The sequence below is a fragment of the Mizuhopecten yessoensis genome, unplaced genomic scaffold, assembly GCF_002113885.1.
Source record: "Mizuhopecten yessoensis strain PY_sf001 unplaced genomic scaffold, ASM211388v2 scaffold9847, whole genome shotgun sequence".
NCBI classification, from domain to species: domain Eukaryota; kingdom Metazoa; phylum Mollusca; class Bivalvia; order Pectinida; family Pectinidae; genus Mizuhopecten; species Mizuhopecten yessoensis.
In genome coordinates, this window is record NW_018408252.1 from 1,047,913 (window position 1) to 1,062,621 (window position 14,709).

The window sequence follows — 14,709 nt, forward strand, 5'->3', positions numbered from 1 at the left end:
TCCGTCCGTCCAGCTATCCATCTGATTTTTTGCTTTTGCAGAATATTGATGGAAATAAATGATCTTCTTTAAATTAAACACAATGATTTCCCTTTGACCCTAGTTCTGCTTGATAAGTTTTTGGTCTGATTGGATTTTATATCAGCCATCTAAGATTTTGACATCAAAATTTTCAAATTTTGTTACTCTTAACTGGTAAACATTCTGTTACATGTATGACATTATGAAGCAAAGTTGGTCAAAATCAAACAAGAAGTGAACTGAGCAAAGGTCAATGTCATTTTTTTATCTCTTAGCTAGTAAGCATTTTGTTATGACATTATGAAGCAAACAAGGTACCAACTGATTAAAGCTCAGGGTCAGTGGGTCAAAAGTGAAGGTCAAATTTATCATATCTTAATTAGTAAACAATTTGTTATGACATTATTAAGCAAAGTTCATCAAAATCAAACAAGGTGTTATTGACAAAAGATCAAGCTCATTGAATTAAAGATCAAGGTCAAATTTTGTATCTCTTAGCTCGTAAACATTTTGTTATGATATTATATGATTATGAAGCAAAGCTGGTCAGAATTAATAAAAGAAAGTCATGTGACCAAAGCTATTTCCCATTCCTTGAACATTGTTGGAAGTAAACCTGTCCCAACAGATATCATAATGTAACGATTAGACACTTTCCTTGCGTAATGGACGTTTTGTATTTTATAAACATATTTTTTTCAGAAATCTGCTTGCAGAATGCAGCGCTTGAACTATTATTATACTGGTACTATTTATACATATATTGGATCCGATTCTGTGTACGGTGCATTAAATAAATGGTGGGTGTGGCCCCCCTAGGGGCAGAGGGGCGGGGCCCAATAGGGGAAATAGAGGTAAAACCTTCAAAATCCTTCTTCTACCGTAGGGATAAAGGGATTTTATTCTTATTTAGTCTGGAGCATCCATGGGCCAAGGGAACTCAATTTTGTATAAACCGTGGGTCTGGCCCCCCAGGGGCCTGAGGGGTGGGGCCCAATAGGGGAAACATAGAAAATTATTCCTTAAAATCCTTCTACTTCTGTAGGAATGAAAGAATTTGGTCCATATTTGGTGTGGAGCATTCTTGGGTTAAGGGGAACCAATTTTGTATAAACGGTGGATCTGCCCCCCTGGGGCTGAAGGGCGGGGCCCAATAAGGGAAATAAAGCAAATTCTTTAAAATCCTTCTTCTTTAGGAATGAAAGGATTTGGTCCATATTTGGTGTGGAGCATCCTTCGGTGAAGGGAAACCAATGTTGTATAAACGGTGTGTCTAACCCCCCTGGAGGCAGAGAGGCTTGGCCCAATAGGGGAAATAGAGGTAAAACCTTTAAAATCCTTCTTCTACCATAGGGATTAAGGGAGTTTATCCTAATTTAGTCTGGAGCATCCTTGGGCCAAGGGGACTCAATTTTGTATAAGCAGTGGATGTGGTCTCCCAGGGGGCATAGGGGTGGGTCTCTGTTTGAAATTTGTTCTCGCTTTATCTCAAGTACTGGATGGATCTTTCTGAAATTTCATATGTATGTACAGAACCTACCATGGAGTGCTATATCTTTACTTCATACCAAATATTTTAAAAATATTCAGGTGAGCGATACAGGGCCTCTAGGCCTCTTGTTCAAATATCAAATTGAAATTTGGTATAGAAGTGTATTATAGTCTTATTACAGTTGACGGGGAACTATAGGCAAACGAATGCAAATAACAAATACTATACGATATCGCATATCAGCTCTATGTGTCAGGCACAGGCCAGGTAAAACTCCGTTCACTCATCAAATTGTTATTTACCTGTTCTGTTATCTTGGAGCCAAACCCATTTTTGACAGCCTAACGGTCGATGTAATACTGTGTAACACGCATTGTAAAATTGTACATAATCTTGATTATTGTGATGAGAAATTACAGTGTACATTATTATATTCAAGCTTTCCGTATTTTTGGCATTCCGTAATATTGATCTACAAATTGTATCAAATCGCACAGTTGTGCGGTCACACAACTGTAATAACATATCTTCTGATGTCGCTTACTTTATTCAGTATTTTTAAAGATTTTGTCTGGCGACGCTTGATGTCACTTGAAGACGCTAGCTTGTTGTCGGTTGAAGATAATGTTAAGGAGGACCCGCCTCCATTTGACAACACAATAACTTTGGATTCAACCAAAATCCATGTGTGGATGTTTAAACATAAATTACTTCATAGGAGTACCTCACTGTATATAATATCTTATATTTGCCAAAGTTTCAATTCTCAAACTAATCCCCCCCCCCCCCGCCCAAATAGTGGCAAAATATTCACAAGTCACTAATTTATATTTCAATTAACACTTTTTATTGAGTGCGTAGCCAACGTTCAATCATGGCTATAGGGAGTTTGAATTGATAACTTCTATTATTGAAATCGACAATTCAGCACAGCTTGTAATACATGTAATATTTACACATGAAATAAAGGGACCTGACGGTCAATTGTTAGTGTTTACATGAACCTTAATGTTAAGTGCAACATCTAAGAATACCTGTTTGAATATATGAATATATGTATATGTCACATATTGAGAAACTGGTTAGCAACGCTAAGATAAAGAGGTCAAATTTTCCTCTATCGCTCTATCGCTCTTGTGGTTTTCATCTCACATCTTCACACTTCAAAGAGGGGCAAGGTCAGATTGATACAAATATGATCATTTCATGCTCTTCACCTAAGAATTTTAGTTGGAAAGTTTCAAGTTATTGTGCTGAAATCAGATCTTCAAGATGGTGTTGGCGGTTGATTCAGATCCCACTCTTCATAGCACTTTACAGAATAAGACAAACCATGATGACTCATTATTCTTTGCTTCTCAGAAGACAATGTTTCCATATTTTAACACATTTGACCACTCCCGTGACCTTGAAACTAGGCCGACGTCATTTGCTTGAACAAACGTTATAGCACTTCATCTCAGCATGTGCTACTGGTTAAATACCATCATCCTAGGTCTGGGTTGTTTAGAAGAATTTAGTTTAAGGTTTAAACTATTTGATTCCAGAAACCTTGGATAGGAGTCAAGGTCATTTATATGAACACCACTTAATCTCAGCATGCAACTTACAAAATCTCATCAGACAGTTTATTTAAAATGTTTTTCTGTTTTCAATATTTGTGCAGATTTGGTCCTTGTGACCTTTAAACTAGCCTAAGATAAAAAAATTAGAGTTGATAGCTTTTCATCAAAGTATGCTACTGTCGAAATTTTATCCCTGTTGGCCTCTTCGTTTTTTTCAAAATATATTTTAAGAATTTACCACATTTTAAACGTGATCTTGAAAGTGGGTCAACGTTATTCATATAAACAAGCGAAATAGCTTTTGATCCCAGCATGCATGTTCTGCAGGCCAAATATTATGAACCAAGACCTCTTGTTCATTCAGAAGGAGTTGTAAAAAAAATCAAATAGATTTGACCTCTGAAACAGGGCGAGGGTAATTCATTTGAACACAAACTTTTAAATATTTCAACCCAGCTTGCTACGTGCCAAATGCCATCACTTTAGGCCTGTTTGTTATTCAGAAGTGATTCAATTTCCATGACCTTGCTACTCGCGAAAAGTAGGTTGCTTGCTTATTCCAAAATTGCCTATATATTTTAATAAACTGACCTCCTTTGACCTTGAAAGTTCTTTAGGTCATTCATTTGATCGATGTAGATAGTCTCTCATTACTACATGTTAATTGCCAAACACTGCCTCACTCCGTCTTTGCTTATTAGTAGAAGTTGTTGAATTGTTTTATCAAATTTGACCCCTTGACCTTGCAAATGGGTCCAGGTCTTTCTTTTCAATAAAATTGATAAACCTGCTTCCCGTCTTGCATAATGTCATCACCGTAGGCCTCTTAGTTAAACGGTATAGTTGTTCTAAGTAAATTTTTGACTTTGGACAGACGGATGGATGACAAAGGCTGCACCTAACCGTCTAATGATTAATACAGTACTTCAGTTTTTATAATTTATTATTTCAAATGAAAAGACAACAAACAACATATACATCATGTCATTACACCAGGAGATAACCCTATCAGCAGCCTCTAATATAAATCAACAACAATAAAAAATAACATGTACATCATCATGAGTGGGCATACATTATTACAGTGTATATCATCATGAGTGGGCATACATTAATACAATGTACATCATCATGAGTGGGCATACATTATTACAATGTACATCATCATGAGTGGGCATACATTATTACCATGTACATCATCATGAGTAGGCATACATTCTTACAATGTACATCATCATGAGTGGGCATACATTGTTACAATGTACATCATCATGAGTGGACATACATTATTACTATGTATATCATCATGAGTGGGCATACATTATTACAATGTACATCATCATGAGTGGGCATACATTATTACAATGTATATCATCATGAGTGGGCATACATTGTTATAATCTAACACAATGTATATCATGAGTAGGCATACATGGGAATAAAGTGATTAAGAGAAGTCCCGGAATCAAATCTTCACATGTAACTCTATACGACAAGCTAGCTAGGTGCTAATACAGTATAACCTGTCTAAACCGGCCCCTGTCTAATCCAACTATGGTTTGTGGTCCCGGCACATTCCTTATACAGTCGAACCTCGTTATCTCGAACTCGTATAACTCGAAGACCCCGTTTAACTCGAAGTATTTCATCGGTCCCGGCCAAAACTCTTCTTAATCTTAGTAATAAAAACTCTGATAATTCGAACTCTGAAAACTCGAAAACTCGGATATCCCGAAGTGAAACAAAGGTCCCAACAAGGTAAATCCTACATAAAAATATCTCCTATCTCGAAGGTTTTTAAGATTCACAAGTATATCATATATTCTTTAATTATTTGATACATATTAGACGCAGTGCTAATGGCATTAAAATGTGCTTGACTGTAAAAACACTTTGTTCAAATAAAGAAACAAACTTCATCAATGTTGATTAACAACAATTAGTACTCACTGCGAGCCCGAGCCCGTAAACAATTTGAATGGCACTTTGTTTACACCAAAGCTGCCGACACATTCTAACCGGAAAATGGGTCACAGTGTGTGGTCATGCGTAAATAAGCTCCACAGTAAAAATCACAACCTAGGACTGGTTCGCCTGTTTATGTTTTTACAGGAGCTTGTATGGCACTGATAACTAATTGAGAGATTATAGGAACAATACGATAATTATTGTTGAGTACGTCGTGTTGAGGAGATATCAAGTGTCATTGGAATCTATAAATGTGGAAATGTTTCCTGATTAAATCACACCCATTTTGGAATGTCGAAATCAACTGAGCAATCCATACTCAGTGTTTCAACCCTGTATAAACCGGACCCTGTCCATTCCGAAAACCGGCGGTGTTTCACAAAAGTTTGCAACGTAATCCATGTAAAAACAACCTGTTCATTCCGGTCCTGATATTTCTCTAAGCCGGCTTCAATCTTAAGATAACACATTCTAAACAATTAGGATTTGTATTATAAACTGTATATTTTGTAAATAATTAAACGTTCCGATTGATTCATTTCTCTGTTATTTATGTTGACACACTTGTATACAGATCGTATGCAAAACACTACATTTTTGTATTTTCAAAAACTGACATGCCGACCTTGGATAAACCGGACACCTGTATAAACCGGACAAACAGTTTGGTCCTGGTGACATCCGGTTTAGACAGGTTATACTGTATATGAAATTCAATAAAGTCATTCCAGAAATGAAGTCGCTGGAACGATCATAAATATTTTCTATAAAAAAGTAACAATGACCTTTACCTTGGCACCCTGAAACACGAACTCGTTCCAGGCATTCTCATACCTGATCAATCTTAGTATAAAATTTCATCAAAACCCTTTCGAAAATGAAGTCGCTAGAGTGATGACAAAGTGTGACATTCCTTCAAACAGAATCCTACACATCTCCTCTGTCACAAAGGGATTATGTTAAGTATAATTAGGATAATCATGACTTGTTTTCTCAGGAAATGCAAATCTTAATCCAGAAAATATGACAACAATATTTGAAGTGCCCTTTGTTATTGCATCCAACAAAAGTGTTACACGTACATGTATTATAAAGCTCAAGAGAAATCCCCTTTAGCTGAGGTAGTAACAGTCACTAATGAGTTCCCCACTAATAATTTGTAATAATTATCATTGTGTATCAGAATTAACAACTTCGAGATGAAACGTTTCATAAATATTAACATTGCAAACATACATTTTATCTCAAGTATTACAGAATTGACATTTCCATATCGTGATGATTTGATCAATATCGGCAAACAACAATATTGACTTTACCAGTTGGACAGAATCAATCAGAACTTCCCGGTCTATTTCACGTTTCTACCTTCATTCTCGATCTTTCAGTGACAAGGCCCAAGCTGGCTCGTGCCCATGAAAAGACCTCATACTTAAATTTGTATCTGTTTTTAATTTAATGACATTAAAAAAAGTTTCTGAAACACCTCTGACATCTGGACCACTGCAATTTTTGTATTGAATTTTCAATATGTGTTATTATTGACAGTTTACCCGATAGTTTAACAACATGTTGTTCAGGCTGGCAGGCAGCTTCCTCAACCCTGCTTAAGTCTATTCATTTGAGGATCTGAAGAGTTCATTTGAGGATCTGAAGAGGTAATTTTTAAATTGATATACTCATTGGATTATCTTCACATAATTGATTTTGTAAATTGTAGTTTTTATTCATATTTAATTAAAAACAAAATTTCAAAATATAATTTGATAAGATTTTTAACACTTTCCTAGCAAATATATTTCATAAATTTCCAAGAGGAAATGGTAAAATAAAGTTGAATCTCGCATTTGTTTTTGTTTTTTATTTCGAAACATGAATATTAAAAATACTGGAAACTGGCAAACAGATCCAAAACTGATAGTTGTAATGCATGAATTTGTTTTCAAGTCTCATTGAATTTGAAACATCAACAGATAGCCAAGGAGGAATATTTTTCAATTGTTTCAAAAAAACTTTTATGAAAAACTTCCCACAAAAGTCAGGTATGAAATAGTTAATTACAACACTCAAACGTGCTCACAATTTTCTGGGGGAGACCCTCCATACGAGAGGGGGGCAAACCTGCACATCAAACTCTCCCCGTCTCGGCCACCAACCAGCTATTTTAACTTTTCAACCACCTATGCCAAAACCTACTGAGAACCCTGGTCATTTATATTTGCAAAGCATTTTTGTTTTAAGTACATAGAATGTTAATAAAACATGTTTACAAAACCTACCAAGACAGGGCTTGAGGCAATGACGCTGTGAATTAAAATGAAAATTCTATAAGTTTTTTTTTAATGAAAACCAGACATTTACAACATTTTTCTATAGTTATTCATGATTTGCCTTAATCCATGCTCCATTTCATGCGTTTTTCCTCGTTTTCTCCCATGTCATTTCCTGGGGTTCATTATAACGATATTGAAACACAATTTCACTATCTAAAAGATTTGTTACTGAATAGTTATTTGAAAAGTATTTGTATTGACTGGTTTTCAAAGTTTAACAAGTTATTCAAATAATACTGATTTTGCTACACGACTTTGTTCTTTGACTTACAAAATAATGTGAGTAAAATTCAATTTCCAAGAATAAATCACCATACCATACAACTAATTCCATATTGTCAGATAAATAATCAGTTAATTTTCTATCAGGGGATCGTATTTCTTTTCAGTTGCACAATAACTGCTCCGATAGTAATACAACATTTATATAGCGCCCTATATAATTTGTAAAAAAAAATCTCTAAAGCATTGTACAACACATGAATAATAGTATTCCTACAGTGACAGTTATAAATAAAGTAGATCAAAAGGTATACAAATCAGCATTATACATGAAATAACAATACATTCATCTCAATATGTATACAAATAAATATATATAGGGTACATGACAACTGTACAAGAGTCTAAAATGAAGACTTAAAGATGTGAGTCTTCATATCCTTCTTTCTGCCAAGAAAATTTAATGATAAATTAAGACAGTGTTTGCAAATCGTGAATAATCTTAGCATAAGGCTGTAACACTTTTAAATAGCCAAAAAATATTTGTTAGTGCTTTTAGCGTGTTCTAAAAGTCCATTTCTGTATTAAATAAATCATATTGTTTATACATTTTCTAACATTTACAAAACAAATATTTAAACGGTCTGTTCTTCTGATAACATGATCATGATTTTCTGTGTGAAGTCTTATGTGGGGTTACTTTTATATTAATTACAGCCCTGTAATTCAAATAACATGATTTTTTTGTGGTATCTATACCATCCTTATGATCAACTTTAAACCATAACTTTTAAAACTGTTCTAAAATTAGTATCTTTGTTGTTTAATTTTAATACCGAATGCATTTACTAGAGCAATTTAATACACAAAAAAAATCATTGCTGAAGAGTCAAGACCTGAAATACCAGTTATCTACCAGTCTATTTTTAGCACCATAAAAATGGAAAAATAAAAAAAAAACTCACAGAGGACACACCATGATATCGGCGAGAAAAACGCGACTCGAGAATGAATTTTGACAAAAACTTCGAAAAAAAACCTATTATTTCAGGTAAACATTGAAAAGTGATGAAAAGATTTCATAAAATTTTACCTTGTTTTGTGTCATGTTACACATGTGAATGTACATAACATAGAGAAATGAGTGTGAATATTTAGTGGTTTTGTTGACCAAACAATTGGACAAGATATTCATACAAAGCATTGTTTTCTGTCCCCCTTTCCTTTGCTAAGTCTAAAACAGATTCTCCCTGATTAGTTAGTATGGCTGTGATGTCATACTGACTTCCTGTTGATTCTAGATACTGTTTTACATGAGTTTCACACTCAGTGAACAGGCCTACATCAGACGTAGACGAAGCTATATCATGTAGACAATGACACCCTGACTTATATACAGCTGAAGTTAGTGCTGGGTACGACTCACACAGGTATTTACAAACCTCCATGTGTCCCCCAATACAACTAGAATGTAACACTGTTACCCCGTAAATAGTTACAGCTGTAGTTAGTGCTGGGTACGACTCACACAGATATTTACAAACCTCCATGTGTCCCCACGCACAACTATAATGTAATGCTGTTCTCTCGTCATCATCTACAGCTGTAGTTAGTGCTGGGTACGACTCACACAGATATTTGCAAACCTCCATGTGTCCGTTCGAACAACAATATTGTAACACTGTTCCCCCGCTATTATCTACAGCTGTAGTTAGTGCTGGGTACGACTCACACAGATATTTACTAACCTCCATGTGTCCGTCCCCACAACTATAATGTAACACTGTTCGCCCGTCATTATCTACAGCTGTAGTTAGTGCTGGGTACGACTCACACAGATATTTGCAAACCTCCATGTGTCCGTTCGAACAACAATATTGTAACACTGTTCCCCCGCTATTATCTACAGCTGTAGTTAGTGCTGGGTACGACTCACACAGATATTTACAAACCTCCATGTGTCCAAGCATACAACTAGAATGTAACACTGTTCCCCCGCTATTATCTACAGCTGTAGTTAATGCTGGGTACGACTCACACAGCTATTTACAAACCTCCACGTGTCCAAGCATACAACGAGAATGTAACACTGTTTCCCCGTTATTATCTACAGCTGTAGTTAGGGCTGGGTACGACTCACACAGCTATTTACAAACCTCCACGTGTCCAAGCATACAACGAGAATGTAACACTGTGTCCCCGTCATTATCTACAGCTGTAGTTAATGCTGGGTACGACTCACACAGCTATTTACAAACCTCCATGTGTCCAAGCATACAACTAAAATGTAACACTGTTCACCCGCTATTATCTACAGCTGTAGTTAGTGCTGGGTACGACTCACACAGGTATTTCAAAACCTTCATGTGTCCCCCAATACAACTTGAATGTAACACTGTTCCCCCGCTATTATCTACAGCTGTAGTTAGTGCTGGGTACGACTCACACAGATATTTACAAACCTCCATGTGTCCAAACATACAAATTCTATGTAACACTGTTCCCCCGCTATTATCTAAAGCTGTAGTTAGTGCTGGGTACGACTCACACAGGTATTTCAAAACCTCCATGTGTCCCCCAATACAACTAGAATGTAACACTGTTCCCCCGCTATTATCTACAGCTGTAGTTAGTGCTGGGTACGACTCACACAGGTATTTTAAAACCTCCATGTGTCCCAGGTAACAACTCTTATGTAACAATGTTTCCCCCGACTCACTCACTAACTGACACATGTACTGAGCACACACACAATTCCCGTGCACCACACGACCTTCTACTGTCTCACGCTTATGTTGTTCGTCATCAACTCTATACAAGGATTTTAGTATAATGCTCTCCACTTTGTATAATATATTCACTCTCCCTCCCTCTACCACACAAATCAATGTCATCTTGTCAGGTTTCACACCCTCCGACAGGAGGAATAAAGTACATTCTTCTGAACCAGAAGAACATGTTCCATTCAACAAGCGAAGTTTTATCTCATGGCACAAGTTTTTGTCAACGTTCTGACCACTAAGCCATCTGGTAAATCCCTGCAGAAACTGAATATCTGTCCAAACATCTAATGAAGTTATAGAAAGATATTTACTATAAAACCTGTCACTTTCTGGGTCAGAGTTACTAGAATAGACAGATTTAAACTCTCCAAGTAAACGTTCATACATGTACTGATTATCAGATGATATAACTACTTTGTTTGGAGTGGTTTTTGAGGTAGTTACATAACTCAGAAACTTCCTGGGACAATTCTGTATGTAGCCAATGGGAGTTTTTTCTCCATACAAAAGTGCCAGAGTTTCCTCAATTGAGTCATGGTTGAATCTGTAACAAACTTTTTGGTTTTGGTGAGACTCTTTTTTCACCATCCAGCCCAACAGACAATCTAATGACTTCTTCACAAATTCTATTTTCCTCCCCTTATTATAAACAAGCTCAGTTGTTGGGGTAACTTCCACTACATCATCTTTAAATGCTGCTTCTAATAAATTCTCATCAATTTTTTTATTGTTAGAGTCTAAATTATCTTCCATGACTTTGCCTGCGTTAAGGAACAGATACATCAAACCATAACATTTTCCGTCTTTCAATTTAGATAAAGAAGATTTCAGAAAATGAAAAGGTCTTTTAAAAAAAGTCATCCTCTCCGTTTGCAAAGTAGACGAATCTCTGAACAACCTACAGCATTGTGGAAACCCAATGTCAGGAGCACACTTGACAATTTCCTTCTCTTCATCATCTTTCCATGAGTCAAAATTATCTTTTGGTTTGTACAACCTTAAAAATTCCAGTTTTTCTTCAGCATCTATGTTAAGGTCAACAATGTTTTGTTTAGTGAATACCTTTTCTAAGCAAGATCCAGTTAAAGAATTTGAAATTCCACTGCGAATTGCAACGATCAGAAAATTGCCATCTGTGTGCTCATTTCTACAAAATTTTGAAATAATAGATTTTTCTCTTTTCTCCCATTCTTCCACATCTTGTTTACACACAACATTCTTTCCAAAGATATCATCTAAATAAATAACTAATTGTGACTTTGGGGTCACATAATCCAAGTCTTTGATATCATGCAGTTCTAGTGGCTGTCGACATTGTTGCCCCTTCTCATTATAGCACAGCCGACGTAGAAGTTCAAGGGCAATTGATGTCTTCCCGTCTCCAGAATTTCCCTTGATTAACACCAAGCTGTTCTTCATTAGTTTATCGTAGGCATCCTGGAGACTTTTGGTAGAAAGGAACTCGTATTCGTCTTTTTCTTTCAATATCATGGCTGTGGTTGTTTCTGCAAGGAAAAAATAAATCATGTCCCATAAGAACAAACGTCAAGTGTGAAATAGCCAACATTTATGAGTCCCGCATGAAAGTCAGGTTCCCCATGGAAGTCAGGAAATACATCTTTAACGTTAAACAATGTAAAGATAACCTACAATATAGACGTATCTTGATAACATATGAACTCGTGAGTTGTGACATTATACATTATCTGATGGTAAAGATTGATTTTTCTCTCATTTCCCTGTGTGAAAGATAGAGCTGTCCAGGGTAAGAAAGGGGTGTAGGAAATGTTTGTCTTACAACCCATTTCATGTGACTAGACGTCACAATGGCTCAACAATGACGTGACGTCACGAATTTTGAACTCTCCGATGCCGCAATGCGGAAAAGGCGACGTGATGAAATTAAAACCTTTTACAATATTTACACTACAGGTTAGAAATATGTGATTATTTTTTCTGCGCAAACCTTGTTTGCAAACATGGAATATGCTCAATCTGGCTGGCTGATTCTTTTTTGTCTTGGGTTGGGTTGGGATGGGGGGGGGGGGGAAGATTTATTTTTTCAAAATGGTAGTCAGTCGAAACGCATTTTCATGGTTTCAGACCTTATTCTGGTGGTTGGAATGAGAGAAAAATACTCTTCCATGCCCAAGGGTGTAGGATAGGGAAATTCCACCCTCGGGATTTTCAAATTTCACAGGTTTTACCAAATTTGAAAACCTCTCTGGTGGAATTTCCCTATCCTACACCCCTGGGCATGGAAGAGTCTTATAATAGTACCCAGGTGTTTCTGAATCTTTACAAAACAAGATATGCTAAAACACCGACATGTCAACAAGGGCCCCACCGTTTGCCTTAAAGTATAATACATATCCCTAATTGCCAAGCAGATGCCATAGCAGTAATTTTTGATTCTGGAATATGGATAGTAACGCATCATATAAATATATATTTGAAAAGGAACATTTACCAACAGGAATGAATAAAATCTGACCAGCAGAGTAGGAAAAATTGCCTGAAATATCTCAGACAGTCAGAAGCTATGGCAGCCACCTGGTATAATGGTATCTGAGTATTATTATATACCTCACTTATAACAATGTACCATCATGCAAAAATTCTTAAAGTTTCAGACTCCTGGAGTCTGAGACAATCTACACAAAGGAGAATGCGGTCAGACAGACAGTGTGTAGACAGACAAACAGACGGACAGACATAGTGATTTCATAGGACATCTGCAGGGACCTAAATGACAGATGGCTGAGCAATTTATTCTTGCATTGTATTTAAGAATTATTTAGCATAGCTGAATATGAATAGCGCCTGTCTCACTAGAACTGAATTTTACAATGATAACAATAACTAAACACAATCTGTTTCCATCAACCAGCCACAATCACAACATGACATATCAAGTTGATATGATTTTGACCTTGGATGGACGACAACATAACAGTTATTGTTTTATACAAATTCAATTATTTCGCATGCTCTTTAGCATCTGAACAGTATCGTTTGAACTTTTCACTAGTCGCTGTCTCTGAAGATTAGTTTGGTTGATATACACGGTATGCTACAGCTCTCCTTCATCAAGTCAGATCTTCTTATCCATCCCCGTTCAGTAAACTCACCTATCATAGCTGTTAGCTTAGGGACCATATCTGTAAAATACAAAGGATCCATGTGATGTTTTTAGATAATTCACAAAACGTTGATTAAGACATGTGCAATGTAAAATTGGAAACATCTATTTCTACTTCTATTCCTATTTAAGTAAAGATTAGTCATCACCATAAAAAAGAACAAATAATATAAAAATTCTTTTACATTTTTACCAGAGAAATATCAGAAATTATAGTATTATAGTAGAAGGTATATCTTCACTGCTATTTATACATATATATAATTACTGCTATGAAAACAAAACTTGCTATATGACTTACCATACATTAGTATGTATGCAACAATGTTGTCATGTTTCAATTACCGATGTATTTAAATATTTTGAAACTAGTAAAATGGGATGCATCCTTATTAACAAACATCTCACTGACTGGGATTGTGGGACTAAAATTTTACGCACGAGTAATTTTCATCTGATGTCAAGTGTTTTTAGTTCCTCCACGTTTTAGAGAACAAAGAAAAGTGTTGATATAGGAAGACAATGGCAAACCAATTATAGTCTGTATCATATTTACCCCACAGGTAACTTACCTGTGTAAAAGTTACCTGTCTGGCTTGTAGCTATGCTGTGTATGTGATATGTAAGGTACTTTTTGATACATATTTTAGAAGTTTTAATACATTCTGAGGGGTTTGAAATTAGATAATAAATAATAACCTAATTGTCTGTTTATCAAATTTTAGGTTAATATTTAAAATTCATTTATGCATATACACATGAAGGTCCGACATGATGTACAATTCAGATATAACAAATAATAACTAAATAGTAAGAGTTTACAGTCAAATATATCAATACTGATACAAAACAAGAGGCCCAGAGGGCCTGAATCGCTCATCTGAATATGTTTGTAATTGGTATGAAGTTAAGATATAGCACTCCATGGTAGGTGCTGTAAATACATATGAAATTTCAGAAAAATCCATCCAGTACTTGAGATATAGCAAGAACAAACTTCAAACAGAGCCCCACCCCTATGCCTCTAAGGGGTCATACCCACCGTTTAAACAAAATTGAGTCCCCTTGGCCCAAGGATGCTCCAGACTAAATAAGGATAAAATCCAGTCATTCGTACAGAAGAAGGTATTTGAAGAATTTGCTATGTTTCCCCTATCAGGCCCACCCTTCTGCCCCCCCCCCC

The 14,709-nt window shown here is 36.0% G+C and overlaps 1 protein-coding gene across 1 annotated transcript in view; it reads right to left on the minus strand.

Moving 5' to 3' along the window:
* Positions 1–6,684: 6,684 nt before the first annotated feature.
* LOC110458863 overlaps positions 6,685–14,709 on the minus strand; it is a 16,386-nt gene continuing 8,361 nt past the window's right edge. Inside the window, exons 4-6 of the mRNA XM_021510819.1 lie at positions 13,516–13,545; positions 10,064–11,889; positions 6,685–6,696 (exon numbers count right to left, since the gene is read on the minus strand). Coding sequence (XP_021366494.1) covers positions 6,685–6,696; positions 10,064–11,889; positions 13,516–13,545 — 1,868 coding nt within the window. The remainder of the gene's footprint in view (positions 6,697–10,063; positions 11,890–13,515; positions 13,546–14,709) is intronic.